At 44.5% G+C, this 17,500-nt stretch overlaps 2 protein-coding genes and 1 long non-coding RNA gene across 4 annotated transcripts in view; 2 read left to right on the top strand and 1 right to left on the bottom strand.

Annotated features, from left to right (window-relative positions):
* LOC126999363 (hyaluronan mediated motility receptor-like) overlaps positions 1 to 17,500 on the bottom strand; it is a 58,598-nt gene that overhangs the window by 25,053 nt on the left and 16,045 nt on the right. The window lies entirely within an intron of this gene.
* LOC126999362 (serine/arginine repetitive matrix protein 2-like) overlaps positions 1 to 17,500 on the top strand; it is a 34,670-nt gene that overhangs the window by 6,960 nt on the left and 10,210 nt on the right. Inside the window, exons 3-6 of one of the 2 annotated variants that reach the window (XM_050861905.1) lie at positions 1,009 to 1,155; positions 3,645 to 3,786; positions 6,979 to 7,272; positions 14,536 to 16,089. In XM_050861905.1, the coding sequence (XP_050717862.1) occupies positions 1,025 to 1,155; positions 3,645 to 3,786; positions 6,979 to 7,272; positions 14,536 to 16,089 (2,121 nt within the window). In that variant the 5' untranslated portion in view covers positions 1,009 to 1,024. The remainder of the gene's footprint in view (positions 1 to 1,008; positions 1,156 to 3,644; positions 3,787 to 6,978; positions 7,273 to 14,535; positions 16,090 to 17,500) is intronic. The other variant, XM_050861906.1, reaches the window with a different exon arrangement.
* LOC126999372 (uncharacterized) lies at positions 1,163 to 1,840 on the top strand. Its single transcript, XR_007753315.1, has 2 exons — positions 1,163 to 1,486; positions 1,645 to 1,840. It is a non-coding gene; the product is annotated as an uncharacterized LOC126999372 (long non-coding RNA).

Here is a 17,500-nt window from a genome sequence, read left to right on the forward strand (position 1 = left end):
TCGTACATATGACCACAGATGTTGCGCCGACTAAACGAAACTTTCCAACTTTTCTTCCATTCGTTTGCCATAATGAAAGGGATCGATCTCTGTTTTCCTTCTTAACGAGCCTCCCTTCACTCCCCTTCCCGGGATACTTACACTCGAGCCCTTGTCATAAACACACCCTTCTCCTCCTCCTTCGATTCCTCCTCTTCTTCCTCCCTTCACCAACGTTATTACATTTTCCCCTCCGTCAGTAGTAACCAAGAGCCATCACCTCCACTCCATCACCATACCGCTATATTTTCCTGCTATTCCTCTTTGCTATACCTCCACGTCTTCTTCCATCCGTTTGCCATAATGAAAGGGATCGATCTCTGTTTTCCCTTCTTTACGAGCCTCCCTTCACTCCCCTTCCCAGAACTACTTTACACTCGTCCCCTTGACATAAACACACCCTTCTCCTCCTCCTCCTACTCCTCCTTCTCCTACTTCGATTCTTCCTCCTCTTCTTCCTCCCTTCACCAACGTATTACATTTTCCCCTCCGTCAGTGGTAACCCAGAGCCATTACCTCCACTCCATCACCATACCATTATATACAACCCCCTCGTTAGTCACTCCTCATCACCCTCCCCCCCATCACCCCTCCACACCACTACACACACCCCTCCATCCATCCCTTCGTCAGTAGTAAGGAACCACTACTATCACCTCCACCACACAACCCCTTCGTTAGCCCCTCTTCATCACCCCTCCACACCACTACAAACACACCCCGCCTTCCCTTCGTCAGTAGTAACCCATCACTACCACCACCATCACCCCTTCGTCAACTGTACCCCCCACATCCCCCCCTTCAGTAACACCCCCTCCATCCCCCCACACCACTATACCCACGACCCCTTCTTTCATGTGTCAGCCCCCCCCTTCCTCTAGCACCCCGCCATTAAACAGTTTCTTCGTTAGCTCCCCCCCCCCCCCCGTCCCCCCCACACCACTACACACGCCCTCGTCCCTTCGTCAGCCTCCCCGCCGGCGCCATGGTGTGTGGGTCGCCGCCGGGCCGCCTGAGGTCTCTGCTGGTGACTCGGAGGGGCGGCTTTCTGGAGGACCCCTTCTTCCGGGACGCCTGGGGCAACTACAACAGCGCCGTCAGGAGGATTGTGGACAGGTAAACACGGAACACACTCATGCAAATACGACGGACAGGTAGAGAGATGCATAGATAGACAGACAGACAGATAGATAGACAGGTAAAGAGACAGACAGATAGACAGATAAGGAACCAAATAGACAGACAGGTAAAGAGATCGATAGACGGGTAAAGAGACAAATAGACAGGTAAATAAATAGAGACAGGTAAACAAACAGATTGACAGACAGAAAAAGAAGACAAATAGTTAGACAGATAGACAGTATATCACTCAGGCTGGTATGTTGCGTTTAAGACAGACAAAGACAGACAGAAAAAAAGACCTAGACAGTTAAATAGACAGTCTTAGGTGGACAGGTAACAAACAGAGTGACACCAAGAAAAGACAGACAGAAAAAAGACCTAGACTGTTAAATAGACAGTCTTAGGTGGACAGGTAACAAACAGAGTGACACCAAGAAAAGACAGACAGAAAAAAGACCTAGACTGTTAAATAGACAGTCTTAGGTGGACAGGTAACAAACAGAGAGAGACACCAAGAAAAGACAGACAGAAAAAAAGACCCAGACAGTTAAATAGACAGTGTTAGGTGGACAGGATAACAAACAGAGAGGAACACCAAGAAAAGACAGACAGAAAAAAAGACCCAGACAGTTAAATAGACAGTCTTAGGTGGACAGGATAAGAGGGACAAAAAAACAAAACTACAGGAGCGAAGCCAGAAAGACTGAGGATAAGTTAACAGAAGCACAGACAAGATAAACAGACAGACAAACAGACAGATAAAGGGAGGTACAGACAGACAGGTTGGTACAGACTTAGAAGACAGACAGACAGACAGACAGACACAGCAAACGGTCGACTAACATTGCAACGTTCTAATATCTTTCTTTTTGTCCCTTGCTGGTCATAAATTCAGCTATAAAGTGTGTGTGTGTGTGTGTGTGTGTGTGTGTGTGTGTGTGTGTGTGTCCCTAGAAACACGGTAGCTGGCAACACTGTGTAAAGCTAACAACAAACACACACACACACACACACACACACACACACACTCACACGTGCATGATAACTCGCATGACTTAATAATGACGTAACCTCCTAAATCAGAGTAAATTGTTATTATTATTATTATTATTATTATTATTATTATTATTATTATTATTAGTGGTAGTTGAAGTAGTAGTAGTAGTAGTAGTAGTAGTAGTAGTAGTTTTATAATCTTGTTGCTAAGACTTATACATAACAAACTTGACCTTTCCTCCTCCTCCTCCTCCTCCTCCTCCTCTTACTCACCCCTCCTCCTCCTCCTCCTCTTACTCACCCCTCCTCCTCCTCCTCCTCCTCCTCCTCCTTCTTTACACACTTAACTCTCCCACTACACTTTACTCTGTCTCCTCCATCTGTACTCCTCCTCCTCCTCCTCCTCCTCCTCCTCTTCCTCCTCCTTCGTTTACTGCCCATTCTTCCTCGTCCCTCAATCTTTATGCACCATCTATCCTTCTCTCCCTCTTCTCTTCCTCCTTCTTCCTTAATCTCCCTCCTACTCCCTTTGAACCTCCTCCTCCTCCTCTCCCTTCCTTTCCCTTTTTGATACCCCTTCCATCACCCTCCTTCCCTTCTCTCTCCCTCCCTCCCTCCTTCTGTACCCCTTCCTTCTCCTCCCGTTCCCCTCCTCTCCCTTCCTTTCCCTTTTTGATACCCCTTCCATCACCCTCCTTCCCTTCTCTCTCCCTCCTTCCCTCCTTCTGTACCACTTCCTTCTCCTCCCGTTCCTCCTCTCCCTTCCTTTCCCTTTTTGATACCTCTTCTATCACCCTCCTTCCCTCCTCTCTCCCTCCTTCCCTCCCTCTGTACCCCTTCCTTCTCCTCCCGTTCCCCTTCTCTCCCTTCCTTTCCCTTTTTGATACCCCTTCCATCATCCTCCTTCCCTCCTCTCTCCCTCCTTCCCTTCCGCCGCCCCATCCGTCTTCTGCATCGCCTCCTTCTGTACCCCTTCCTTCTCCCGTTCCCCTCCTCCTATCCCTTCCTTTCCCTTGATACCCCTTCTTTCACCCTCCTTCCCTCCCTCTGTATCCCTTCCTTCTCCTCCCGTTCCCATCCTCCTATCCCTTCCTTTCCCTTGATACCCCTTCTTTCACCCTCCTTCCCTCCCTCTGTACCCCTTCCTTCTCCTCCCGTTCCCCTCCTCCTATCCCTTCCTTTCCCTTGATACCCCTTCTTTCACCCCTCTTCCCTCCCTCTGTACCCCTTCCTTCTCCTCCCGTTCCCCTCCTCCTATCCCTTCCTTTCCCTTGATACCCCTTCTTTCACCTTCCTTCCCTCCCACTGTACCCCTTCCTTCTCCTCCCGTTCCCCTCCTCCTATCCCTTCCTTTCCCTTGATACCCCTTCTTTCACCCTCCTTCCCTCCCTCTGTATCCCTTCCTTCTCCTCCCGTTCCCCTCCTCCTCTCCTCTCTCCCTCCTTCCCTCCCGCCGCCCCTTCCGCCTTCTGCCTCCCCTCCTTCAGGTTCAACCACGGTAGTGTGTTCGCGCCCCGGGACAGGCTGCGTGACGACCACTACCACTCCATGTACCGAACGCTGAGGAACGCTAGACTCAACTACTCCGCCCACGCCGCGCGCTTCAAGGACGAGGGCGATGTGTACAAGGTGAGGGGGAGGTGGTGGTGGTGGTGGTGGGGAAGGAAATGGTTGTGGTGGTGGTGGGGGTGATGAAGATGGAGGAAAATGGGATGTGGTGATGAAGAAGGAAAATGAAGTGGTGGTGATGGATGATGATGATGATGATGATGATGATGAGGAGGAGGAGGAGGAGGAAGAGGAGGAGGAGGTATAATGGAAGATACAAGGAGGAAGAAGAGGAGGAAGAGGATAAAGGAAGGAATAGGAGAAGGAGAAGGAGGTTGTTAAGATACATGAGAAGATAAAAGGAGGAGGAGGAGGAAGAAGAGGAGGAAGAGGAGGAGGTATAATGGAAGATACAAAGAGGAGGAAGAGAAGAAAGAAGAGAAGGAAGAGGATAAAGGAATGAATAGAAGAAGGAGAAGGAGATGAGAAGATAAAGGAGGATGAGGTGGAAGCCGAGGAGGAAGAGGAGGTGGTATAATGGAAGATACAAGGAGGAGGAAGAGAAGAAAGAAGAGAAGGAAGAGGATAAAGGAATGAATAGGAGAAGGAGAAGGAGGAGGAGGTTGTTAAGATAAATGAGAAGATAAAAGAAGGAGGAGGAGGAAGAAGAGGAGGAAGAGGAGGAGGTATAAAGGAAGATACAAGGAGGAGGAAGAGAAGAAAGAAGAGAAGGAAGAGGATAAAGGAATGAATAGGAGAAGGAGAAGGAGGAGGAGGTTGTTAAGATACATGAGAAGATAAAAGAAGGAGGAGGAGGAAGAAGAGGAGGAAGAGGAGGAGGAAGAGAAGGAAAAAGAGGTAAAAATATAAGGGGATAAAGGAAGAAATAGGAGAAGGAGAAGGTTGTTAAGATACATGAGAAGATAAAAGGAGGAGGAGGAGGAAGAAGAGGAGGAAGAGGAGGAGGAAGAAATTTAGGGTCTCAAGACTGGAAAAAACTGGAAAGAAAATCAATGGAAATAAAAATTCATAGATATAATAAAATAAAAATTAGTGAGAAAATATAATGAGAGAATTTAAATAACTGCTTTTGGGACATTTATGGAGGAGGAGGAGGAGGAGGAGGAGGAGGAGGAGGAGGAGGAGGAGGTACATGACTCTTGAGGTTGAAATGTTTGTATGAGAGGAGGAGGAGGAGTAGGAGGAAGGGGAGGAAGATAAGAAGGGTTAAGAGGAAGAGGAAGAGGAAGAGGGGTAGGAAGAAGAAGGCAAAGTACTTCACAACAAGGAGGAGGAGGAGGAAGAGGAGGAGGAAGTGGAAGATAAGGAATAGATTTAGAATGACAAGAGAAAGAGGAGGAGGAGGAGGAGGAGGAGGAGGAGGAGGAGGTAGTGAAAAAAATAATTCAGATCTCTCTCTCTCTCTCTCTCTCTCTCTCTCTCTCTCTCTCTCTCTCTCTCTCTCTCTCTCTCTCTCTCTCTCTCTCTCTCTCTCTCTCGAGCGGGACGTGGGAGTTGAGATCCGGATGGAGTTGAGTGGGAGAGGAGAAAGGGAGGAGGAGGAGGAGGAGGAGGAGGAGGAGGAGGAGGAGGAGGTGAAGGAAGAGGAGGAATGAACTGAGGAGAAAAAAATGAGTGGGAGAATCGAAAGGAGGAGGCGGAAGAAGAAAAAAAGAAGGAGGAGGAGGAGGAGGAGGAGAAGGATAGAACATTTTGCTTGGTCAGTGAAGGCATGTAGGTGTATGTGTGTGTGTGTGTGTGTGTGTGTGTGTGTGTGTGTGTGTGTGTGTGTGTGTGTATGTGTGTGTGTGTGTGTGTGTGTGTGTGTGTGTGTGTGTGTGTGTGTGTGTGTGTGTGTGTGTGTGTGTGTGTAAATTAAGGGGCGGTCTCAACAATTACACCTCATTATCAAGTTGTTTACAGCGTCATCATCTTCTCTGCGGTCACCATCAACACCCTTCAGTGCCTCACCATCACATCCTCAGTTTCACTCACTCTCGCTTTCAGTCACCATCACTCACTGTATTCTTCATTTTAACCATCACGCACTGTTCTTCATCTTCACTCTCAGTCACCATCACTCACTGTATTCTTCATTTTAACCATCACGCACTGTTCTTCATCTTCACTCTCAGTCACCATCACTCACTGTATTCTTCATTTTAACCATCACGCACTGTTCTTCATCTTCACTCTCAGTCACCATCAATCACTGTATTCTTCATTTTAACCATCACGCACTGTTCTTCATCTTCACTCTCAGTCACCATCACTCACTGTATTCTTCATTTTAACCATCACGCACTGTTCTTCATCTTCACTCTCAGTCACCATCACTCACTGTATTCTTCATTTTAACCATCACGCACTGTTCTTCATCTTCACTCACTTTCACTCACTTTCCCTCGTTTTCACACTCCTGTTCCTTTCATGTTACTCTCATCTTCATTCATCATGCATTATTTTCACTCATTTTCACTCACTATACTCTTTTGTCACCCTCACTATTCCTCGTTTTCGTCTTCACTTTCAAACCCATCACTCATTTTTAGTTGGTTTCATTCACTATCACTCATTTTCACTCACCATACTCTTTTGTCACCCTCACTATTCCTCGTTTTCGTCTTCACTTTCAAACCCATCACTCATTTTTAGTTGGTTTCATTCACTATCTCTCATTTTCACTCACCATACTCTTTTGTCACCCTCACCGTTCCTCGTTTTCGTCTTCACTTTCAAACCCATCACTCATTTTTAGTTGGTTTCGTTCACTATCACTCATTTTCACTCACCATACTCTTTTCTCACCCTCACCGTTCCTCGTTTTCGTCTTCCTTCACTCATTTTTAGTTGGTTTCATTCACTATCACTCATTTTCACTCATTATTTCTCATTCTTTCCCTCACATTTACTCACCATCAATAACTTTCACTCACTCATTTTCATTCACCATTACTCATTCTTGTCCTCACATTTACTCACCATCAATAACTTTCACTCACCATTACTCATTTTCACCTCAATTTCACTAACCATCACACGTTACCTATAGGCTACCCTTCTCTCACTTTCAAGGTTTCATCCATTATAATTCATTCTCACCCTCACCATCACTCATTTTCACTTTCATACATCATCCCTAATCTTTACCCGCATTTATTCACTTATTCACCTCTTCCCTCACTTCACTCACCATCACTCACTCTCACTCACCATCACCGTCACTCTCACTCACCATCACCGTCACTCACCATCACCACCACGTCCACGCAGCTGGTGATGGACGTTCGTGAGTTCGTGGGAGGCGACATCACCGTAAGAACCGCCGGAGGAACGCTATCGGTAAGAGGGAGACTCGAGATAGAGGACGAGGAGCCAGGGGGAGCAGAAGGAGGAGGAGGGAGAAGAGGAGGAGGAGGAGGAGATGAAGATGCAGCCTCCATCTCCTCCCGCTCGTCCTCCCGCACCCTGCATCGTCGGTTTAATCTCCCGCCGGATGCTGACGGGGAGAAGGTGTCATCTGTGCTGTCCCGTGATGCTGTGCTGACTGTCACTGTGCCGAAGAGGGTGAGTACTGCCTGTCTGTTTGTCCGTCTGTCTGTCTATCTGTGTGTGTATCTGTCTGTGTGTGTCTGTTTGTCTGTGTCTGTCTATCTGTCTGTCTGTTTGTCTGTCTGTGTGTTTGTCTATCTGCGAGTTTGTCTGTCTATTTGTCTGTGAGTTGCCGTTTGTCTGGAGAGATGGAGGGAGGCGTCTGTATGTCTGTCTGTTTGCTTGATTGCTTGTTTGTCTGTTTGTTTTCTGTCTGTCTGGGAAGAGATTACGAGGGAGGTAGGGAAGGGTAAGGGTGAAGGGAAAGACTGGATGGGAGAAGGGAAGGAATGAAGGAGGGAATAAGGGAATTGGGTTTGATAATGAAGTTACAGAGGAAGAATGGGACTAGACAAATAAGGAAGAGAGAAAGAAAGGAAGGAAGGAAGGAGGGAATAAGGGAATTGGGTTTGATAATGAAGTTACAGAGGGAGAATGGGACTAGAAAGACAAGGAAGAAAGGAAGGAGGAAGGAAGGAAGGAGGGAATAAGGGAATTGGGTTTGATAATGAAGTTACAGAGGGAGAATGGGACTAGACAGACAAGGAAGAAAGGAAGGAAGGAAGGAAGGAAGGAGGGAATAAGGGAATTGGGTTTGATAATGAAGTTACAGAGGGAGAATGAGACTAGAAAGACAAGGAAGAAAGGAAGGAAGAAAGGAAGGAAGAGAGGAAGGAAGAAGGAGTAAAGTAACATGAAAAGGAGGGAAGGATGACAATATAAAAAAATGTCAGGGAAAAGAAAGAAAAGAAAAGAAAAAATAAGGTTGAGGGAGTAAATAAAAGAAAAAAATATAGAAAGAGAGGAAGAAAGAGAAAGAAAGAAAAGGTTGAGGGAGTAAGTTAAGGAAAAAAAAATAGAAAGAGAGGAAGAAAAAGAAAGAAAGAAAGAAAGAAAGAAAGATAAGGGGCAAGGGTGAGCCATAAAGGAGGGAGTGAACTGGAGGAAGGAGGGAAGGGAGAGAAGTGTGGGAGGGAAGAGCAAGACAAGGAGGAAGATAAGAGAGGAACGAAGGGAGGCAAGGGAAGAAGGAAGAAGAAGAAGAATAGAGGACGGACGAAAATAGAAACAGAGGGAGAGAAGAATGGAGGAATAAGGGACGAAGGGAGGGAAGGGAAGAAGGAAGAAGAAGGAGAGAGGAGAGATGAAAATAGGAACAAATGTACAGAAGAATGAAGGAAGAAGGGACGAAGGTAAGGAGGTGGAACAGAAGGAGGTTACGAAGGAGAATAAAGAAGAATAGAAGAACAAGGAAAAGAGATGAAAGAAGGGAGAGAGGGAGGACAGGAATAACAGGAGATGGGATGAAGGGATGAAGAGGGGGAAGGGAACGAACAAGAGAAGAGAAGGGATGGAGGATGGGGAAGGGAGGAAGGGAAGAAGGGATGAAAGGATGGAGGAGAGGGAGAAAGGGAGCAAGAGAAGGGACGGTGGAAGGGGAAGGGGAAGGGAGGGGGAAGGGTAGGAGGACAGGGAAGGGAGAGGAAAGAAGAGAACAGGATTAGGGATGGAGTAAGGGGAAGGGAGGATAGGGAGGAGAGGGAGGGAGGGAAGGGAGGGGAGGGAGGGCCAGCCACCACCATATCTTGATCAGTTAAGTAATTGTCTTCCTTTTTTACGGCGTGAGTTTGTTGACAAAGTGTTGACCCTAATTTACTAACTTTTTTTTCTTCTTTTTCCTTCTTTTTCTTCGCTTCATTTCTCTCTTCTTTCTTTTTTTTTTTCTTTCTTTCTCTCTTTCTGCCTTATTTTTTACCTTTCTTTCTTTTATTTCTTTCTTTATTTTTTATCTTCATTTTTCTTTCTTTCTTTCTTTTGTTCTTTCGTTCTCTCCTTCCCTTCCTTTCATTCTTTCTTTCTCTCTTTCTTTCCTTCCTTCTTTCTTTTTTTTCCTTCTGATCGAGTTAACTTTTAATCCGATCACTTCCTCAACATCCCTCTTTTTCTTCTTTTTCTTCTTTCTTTTCCCTGTTTTCTTTATTTATCTAGTCATTCTTCCTTCTTTTCCTGTTACATTTTCTTTTTTTTTCCCTTCTCTCTCTCTCTCTCTCTCTCTCTCTCTCTCTCTCTCTCTCTCTCTCTCTCTCTCTCTCTCTCTCTCTCTCTCTCTCTCTCTCTCTCTCTCTCTCTCTCTCTCTCTCTCTCTCTCTCATCTTTCCTCCCCCTCCTTCCTTTACTTGCCCTTTCCTCTCCCAATTCTTCATGTTACCCTTCCTCCCATTCTTCCGCCCTTCATTTCTCTCTTCCATCTATCTTTTCCTTCCCTTTCCTTTCTTCTAATTCCTTCCTTTCTCCCTTCTTTCATCTCGCTCTTCCATCTTCTCTTTCCATCCTCCTCTACTTGCCCTTTCCTTTCTAAAGATTCCTTTTTTTCTTCCTTCCTTTATCTCCTTTCCATCTCTCATTCCCTTCCTTATTTACTAGTCCATTTCTTTCTCATGATTCCTTCCTTTCTTCCTTCCTTCATCTCTCCTTCCCCTTCTATATTTGCTCTTTCCTTCTCACTATTTCTTCCCTCCTTCCTTTCTCCATCTCTCCTTCCCCTTCTATATTCACAATTCCTTCCTTCCTTCCTTCATCCTTTTCTCTCCTTTTCATCCTTCCTTATCCTCTTCCTTTACTTGCTCTTTCCCTCTCACAGTTTCATCTTTCTCCCTCTGTTTACTTATTTTTTCTTCCTACTGGTCTTTTTTTGTGTGTGCTGAGTCACATTAATTTACTGTGTGTCCCAAGCTCTCTTTTTTTTTTTTATGCTAGGGAAGGTTTCTTATGTGCAAGTGTTTGTTTGTCTGAGTCATTCGTTTGTTTTTCCATTTCCATCTTCTTTATTTTTTTCCTTTTTTTTCTTTCTTTCTTTCTTTCTTTCCTCCTTTCCTTCTTTCTTTTTTTCCTTCTGTTTTCATCTTCAAATGTGGTAATATACTACATCTCCTCCTCCTCCTCCTCCTCCTCCTACTACTACTACTACTACTATTGCTACTACTATTAACTACTACTACTACCACTACTACTACTACTACCATTACCACAACTATCACTATTAAGAAGAAAAGGAATAAAAAAGTAAAGTAAAACAACAACCCCAACAGTAATAATAATAATAATAATAATAATAATAATAATAATAATAATAATAAAATTAGCAAGAACAACACCTGGCTCTTATAAACGAGACACCTTTGCACATGGATTTACCTGGATAAGCCCACGCCCACGCCCGCCTACACTCTCTCTCTCTCTCTCTCTCTCTCTCTCTCTCTCTCTCTCTCTCTCTCTCTCTCGCCTACACCTACGCACACCTTTGTCAACCTTCGCCTTATGCTTAATTATCATACCTGTAAGTCTGGCTCAGGTGATGGCGGCTCTTTGTGGCCCTTAACGACCTTATAATGTGTGCTATTCTTAAACCCTCCCCCCCCTCCCCCCCTTTACCTGTGTTTGTGTGTTTGTCTGTGTATAGGTGAGTTGATTATAGTGTGTGTGTGTGTGTGTGTGTGTGTGTGTGTGTGTGTGTGTGTGTTGGTTAGTTTGACTTTTATATACGTTGTGGCAAAGTCTATTTTTCTTTGTTAATTATTGGGATTCGCTTTTGTATTCTTTATTCGTGATCTCATTTTTATTCACAACCAGTGGCTTTGGGGTTTGTTCCTTTGTTGAGGTGACTAGACTAAGGGGGACTTTTATTTATTGTGTTGAGTTTTACATGAATTCTATCCAAGCACTTTCTTTTCCTTATTCTTATTTTTAACTTGGGACTTTGCGGTGCGGTTTTTGTGAAGGTGACTTAATTATGCAGGAAGTAGTTTTTATGTAGACTTTCATATGAGATTTATCAGAGCACTTTTTTTTTCTTGTTATTTCTTTTCTTTTCTTATTCGTATTCTTATTCTTGTTTTTAACCACTAACTTTGCGGTTGATTGCTTTTGTGAAGGTGAATAAATTATAGGGAAGTATTGTTTTATGTCGACTTTTATACGAGTTTTGTCAGAGTCCTTCATTCCCTCTTGTTAAGTATATATTGATTCTTATTCATATTCTTGTTCTTAATCACACTGGTTTTGCTTTTTTTTGTGTGTGTGTTAAGGTGAATACATTAAGGGGTAGTATTGCTTTATGTTGACTTTTATGCGAGTTTTGTCAGAGTCCTTTCTTCCCTCTTGTTAAGTATGTATTGATTCTTATTCATATTTTTATTCTTAATCACACTGGCTTTGCGTTTTTTGGTGTGTGTGTTAAGGTGAATACAATATGTGGTATTATGCGAGTTTTGTCAGAGTCCTTTCTTCCCTCTTGTTAACTATATATTGATTTTTGCTCCTATTCTTGTTCTTAATCGCACTGGCTATGCGTTTTTGGTGTGTGTTTTAAGATGAATAAATTAAGGGGCGGTATTATTTTATGTCAACTTTTATATCAACTTTGTCACAGTCCTTTCTTCCCTCTTGTTAAGGATAATATATTTGATTGCATATTATTATCTTCACACTTTTTTTTTTATAATACTCCAAAAAAAAAAAAAAGTAAAAATAAATATACTATGTGATACGAAGTAAAATTTAGGATGTGAAAGTAATACGAGTAAAATTTAAACCTCGATAATGAATAAGGAAGAGCAGTGCGTTGACAGAATTCGTAATATAAAAGTCACCATTATAAAAAAATTATGTCCCTTTAATCAAGTCGCCTCCATAAAAAAATAAACCGCAACGTCAGTGGTTAAGAATAAGTATATGAATCAGAACTAAAATTACCAACAAAGAAAAAACTTGCTCTGATAGAATTCTTTTAAAAGTCAGGAACGTAAAACAATACTTCCCCTCGGCCTCTTGCAGTCTCCCGTGTTCTTATGTTCTTATGTTCTTATCTTTTGGTCACCGTTACAAAAACCGCACCGCAAAGTTAGTGTTTGAGAATATGAATACGAATATCAATAAGTAATAAGGAAAATTGTGCCTTGATAGGATTCATAATATAAAAGTCAGCCTAAAAATACGTCCTTTACTAAACCGAACCGCAAAGTTAGTGTTTAAGAATAAGAATAAGAATATCAATAAGCAATAAGGAAAATTGTGCCTTGATAGGATTCATAATATAATAGTCAGCCTAAAAATACGTCCTTTACTAAACCGAACCGCAAAGTTAGTGTTTAAGAATAAGAATAAGAATATCAATAAGTAATAAGGAAAATTGTGCCTTGATGGGATTCATAATATACTAGTCAGCCTAAAAATACGTCCTTTACTAAACCGAGCCGCAAAGTTAGTGTTTAAGAATAAGAATAAGAATATCAATAAGTAATAAGGAAAATTGTGCCTTGATAGGATTCATAATATCATAGTCAGGCTAAAAATAATACGTCCCCTTAATTTAGCCACCTTTACTAAATCGAGCCGCAAAGTCAGTGTGGTTAAGAACAAAAATAATAATATAAATGTGAACTAAAATAATGAATAAGGAAAAAACGTGTTCTGAGATATTCATTTAAAACTCAACATAATTAAAAAGATACCTCCCCTTAATATATTCACATCCACAAAACCCGAACCGCAGTCAGTGTGGTTAAGAACAAGAATAATAATATGTATGTGAATTAAAATAATGAATAAGGAAAAACGTGAAAAAAAAGAAGGAAAGGAGGAAAGAGACAGAAAGGAGAAAAAAGGGAAAAAGAAATAAAGAATAAAAGAGAGAAAGAAAGAAACAAAGAAAAAGAAAATAAATAAAGAAGACAGAAATGGAAAAAAACAAAGGACATACTCATTAAAAACTCAACATAATTAAAAAAGATACCTCCCCTTAATATATTCACATCCACAAAAGCTGCACCCCTAAGACAGTGTGGTTAAGAACAAGAAAATAATAATATGAATGTGAACTATAATAATGAATAACGAAAAAAACGTGAAGAAGAAGGAAGGAAAGGAGGAAATAAAAAAATAAAAAAAGACCAAAAGAAGAAAAAAAAAAAGAGAAAGAAGTAAAGAATGAAAGAGAGAAAGAAACAAACAAACAAAAAGAAAAGAAATAAGGAAGATAGAAATGGAAAAACAAAGGACATATTTATTTAAAACTCAACATAATTAAAAAGATACCTCCCCTTAATATATTCACATCCACAAAACCCGAACCGCAAAGTCAGTGGAGGATAAAGAGAAGAATATGAATAATAAGAATCAATATATGGTTAAAAGATTATTATATTCAAAAGATATTATTGAGATTATTTTGACAGCAAAGGAGACAGTTCAAGGGAATATAAAAAAAGAAAACAATAATGAAAAAAAAAAAAAAAAGCCCGCCACTCACTGCTCATTCGAATCGTGTTGACAAATTTTAACCCGCATTCTGTATCAACTTTTTTTTCTTTTTACGATAATAATGTACAATCAAATATGTTATCCCCAAAAGATTATCATATTCAAAAGATATTAGAGATTTTATTTTTTAGTTTCATTCATATCGCGTTAACAAATTTTAAAAACGCATTCTGTATCACAACTTTTTTTTTTCCTTTTTTGTATATACGGTTTAAGTGTCACTCTGTATCATGTGTTAATTTTTGCGTTTTAAGTTTACGAGTCTTCTAAAACCTTTCAATTTACTCTTAAGGGAAATGTTTGTATGTTTGTGTGTTCGTGTCTTGCTCTTATCTCTCAGACGGGAGTATATTAATTGTTCCTAATGCGGTTCTTTCTTCATTAGCATCATTTTTTTTTTCTCGCGTTGTTATCCATTAATTTACTCTTTAAGGGCTATGCTAGTATGTTTGTATATGTGTCTCCCTCTAATCTATCACGCGGGGGTATACTGTTCCTTACGCGGTTCTTTCTTTCATTATCATTGTTTTTCGCGTTGTTATCCATCATTTTACTCATAAGGGCTATGTTAGTATGTTTGTATATGTGTCTCTGTTCTATCTATCACACGGGAGTATACTGTTCCTTATGCGGTCCGTCTCTTATCAGTATATTTGTTTTTAGCGTTGTTTTCCATCATTTTATTCTTTAAGGGCAATGTCTGAATGTTTGTATATGTGTCTCCCTCTTATCTATCACACGGGAGTATAGTGTTCCTTACGCGGTCCGTCTCTTATCAGTATCATTGTTTTCAGCGTTGTTTTCCATCATTAAGGTAACCGTATAACTCGCTAACCTTTCATCCCTCGCACTCCCACACGTACACGCTCCCTTTCACTCCCTCCCACTCACTTACTCCTTTCTCTGTTCCTCTTTTTGCAGACTGACGTTCGTGTGATTCCAGTTCGCGTGGAAGGACAGATGGAGGAAGAGGGAAGTGGAGGAGGAGGAGGAGGAGGAGGAAGGATAGGCACCAAACGACCCTCCCTGTCCCAACCTGACCCCGGCCCCTCCCCCAGCAAGAGATCCCAAGATGACCCATTCGCGAGAGACCGCAACGGCGTCAACCAGGGCAGACAAGAGACCCGCGGGGCTCCTATGGTCAACGGGGCGGGTCACTCTTGGGGGCTTGACCGCGGGAGAGACCGGGACCAGCCCTCCAACAGACGAAGTGGGCTTTTGAACGACTCCGATACCGCTGGAGGAAGCCGAAGGAGGAGGAACCTGGAGGAGGAGGAGGAGCAGCATAGGTCACGCCGTAGGACATCGAAGTACGAGGAGGCGAAGGAAATCAACATCCCTATTGTACTGGAAGACCCGGAGGACGGCAGCGCGGGGGAGGAGGTGCAGGAGGTGTCGAGGCCAGCGTTTTTGAGGCCTCGTGACGTCAGCGAAGGCGTGGGCAGCGGCAACGGCGCGGGGCGTGGGGGTGGACTGACGAGCGGGCTGACTTCCTCCAACAGGCCACATAGCACGGACCTCGGCGCCCTCTACCGCCGCCCCGCGCAGCCCGACAAGCCCGCTGCCAGTGTGAACGGCGCCGTGGACGTATCGGTGAACGGAAAGGAGAACGTGAAGCCCTTGGAGGACAAGGAATGGACGTACTCCGGCCTCTACAAGCGCGACGCGACGGAGGGCGGCAAGGAAGCGAAGACGCGACTCGGCGACGCTTCCAAACTCACTGGCAAAGAAAACGAGGCACCGAGGAGGACTAACTTAACCAAACCCTCGGAGCGCCCCAAGTCCGGCCCTGAGGTACGCCTGGACCCTCCCACACGCCCACAGACCTCCGCTACTGAAGGGGGAGCTCTTAACGACACGCATGCACCCCCCTGGAAGCCCCGCCGCCCCCCCGCCTCTGCCAACACCCCCACGGCCGCCACCTCGCCCACCACCCCTGAATCCTTTCATAACAAACCTGACTCGGGCTTGTACAGACCTAAGCTTCCTTTCCTCAACCCAGTGCGCGTGGAGGTAACGGGGGCGGAGGAGGAGGAAGGGGAGGAAGCGAAGAAACAGAGCAACCTCAACGAAGAAGAGAGGAAGACGGTGAAGAAGGAGGAGACGGAGGAGAATAAGATGAAGATGAAGACCAACAACAAGAGCAGCGGTGGGAGTTACGACAGAAGTAGCCTCAAACTGGACAACTTCCTGCCAGTCCCGAAGAAGGAGGAGAGTCGCTGCAAATCTCCGTTGGGCGGCCGCGAGGTGAAGGTGGAGAAGAAGCAGTCAGACATGGAGGGCGACATGTTCAAGGACTGTTGGCAGAACTTCAGTAGCACCCTTCAGGAGGTTCTTTCGCGGCTCCAGGAACTGTCTGCGGAACTGGGACAAGGAAAGGGAGGACGCAGCGCTAGCAACCCTTCCACTGCTAGCTCCTCCGCCGCCACCACCTGCCCCCCCACGCCTGTAGACGCCCCCACCCCCCCAATCAAGGTGAGAGAGAGAGAGAGAGAGAGAGAGAGAGAGAGAGAGAGAGAGATTAATATATCACACGTCCTTCCTTTTGATATATTCACATACCTAAACATAACTTTCGAACACACACACACACACACACACACACACACACACACACACACACACACACACAAACGTTCCTACGCCATGAACGTTTCCTCACTCTTGTCGCCCGCGGGAACACGCCACACGTAGACGCACATCTCGACACCCTTAAAAGGCGCGGGAACCTATACCGATTCTGTCAATAGATTCCGAACCCTTAAAAGGAGGATCCAACGCTCTTAATTATGTAATGAAGGGGATTCGATGCACTACACAATAATGATGATGATGATGATGAGGACAGTGTTTGAGAAGGTGTTCGGATTACGTCATTCTATACAGTGGGCGTGGCCTTGAACCCATGATGTCACTAAGGCCCTCCCCCCCTATCCCCTCCCCTTCCTCCCCCTCTCCCCTCTCCTTGTCTTCCATTTCCTACCCCCCCTATCAAGGCCGTTCCCTCCCTTCCTCCCTCCCTCCTCCTCCTTCCCATCCATTCTACCCTCCCTCCCCCCTTCCCTCCCCCCTTCCTTTCCTCTCTTCCTTACTCTCTCCTCCCTATCCTTCACCTTTCTTCCCTTCCTTCCCTTCCTTACTCTCTCCTCCCTATCCTTCACCCTACTTCCCCTCCTTCCCTTCTTCCCTTCTTCCCTTACTTTCCTTTTTCCTTCCTCCCCATTTTTCATCTATTCTACCTTCCCTCCATCTTTCCCTCCTCCTCCTCCTCCTCCTCTTCCTCCTCCTCCTCCTCCTGCAATGTCCGTTTCTTGCAGGACATAAATGGTTCCGACTGGCTAAGCGCGTGTTATGCATGACGTAATGGTGCTGACAGCCAATGGGAGCCCGTGTTTATGTTTTCCTGTGTTGCCATTGGTCGACAGGTGCGTTGAGGCCCCAGGTGTTGCGTGACCCTGCAGTGACTAAGCAGAGAGAGAGAGAGAGAGAGAGAGAGAGAGAGAGAGAGAGAGAGAGAGAGAGAGCGTGGGTAGAGTGACCTTACATAGTCCCTTTCCAGATCCACCTTTGTCCTACACACACACACACACACACACACACACACACACACACACACACACACACATATCAGCCTCACCCTTCCTGACCTCGACACCTACATGAGGAGTGAAAGTCCACACACACACACACACACACACACACACACACACACACACACACACACACACACACTTGAGAGAGGATGCCATTCCCTTGATCTCTATGGGTAGGAGCGCTCCTCCCCCCCCTCTCTCTCTCTCTCTCTCTCTCTCTCTCTCTCTGGGTGGACTCCTACAACCTTCCCTAAAGTGGAGAGAGATGTGGGAGGAACATCCACCCCCTCCCC

This window comes from Eriocheir sinensis, chromosome 16 (genome assembly GCF_024679095.1).
Source record: "Eriocheir sinensis breed Jianghai 21 chromosome 16, ASM2467909v1, whole genome shotgun sequence".
Taxonomy (NCBI): domain Eukaryota; kingdom Metazoa; phylum Arthropoda; class Malacostraca; order Decapoda; family Varunidae; genus Eriocheir; species Eriocheir sinensis.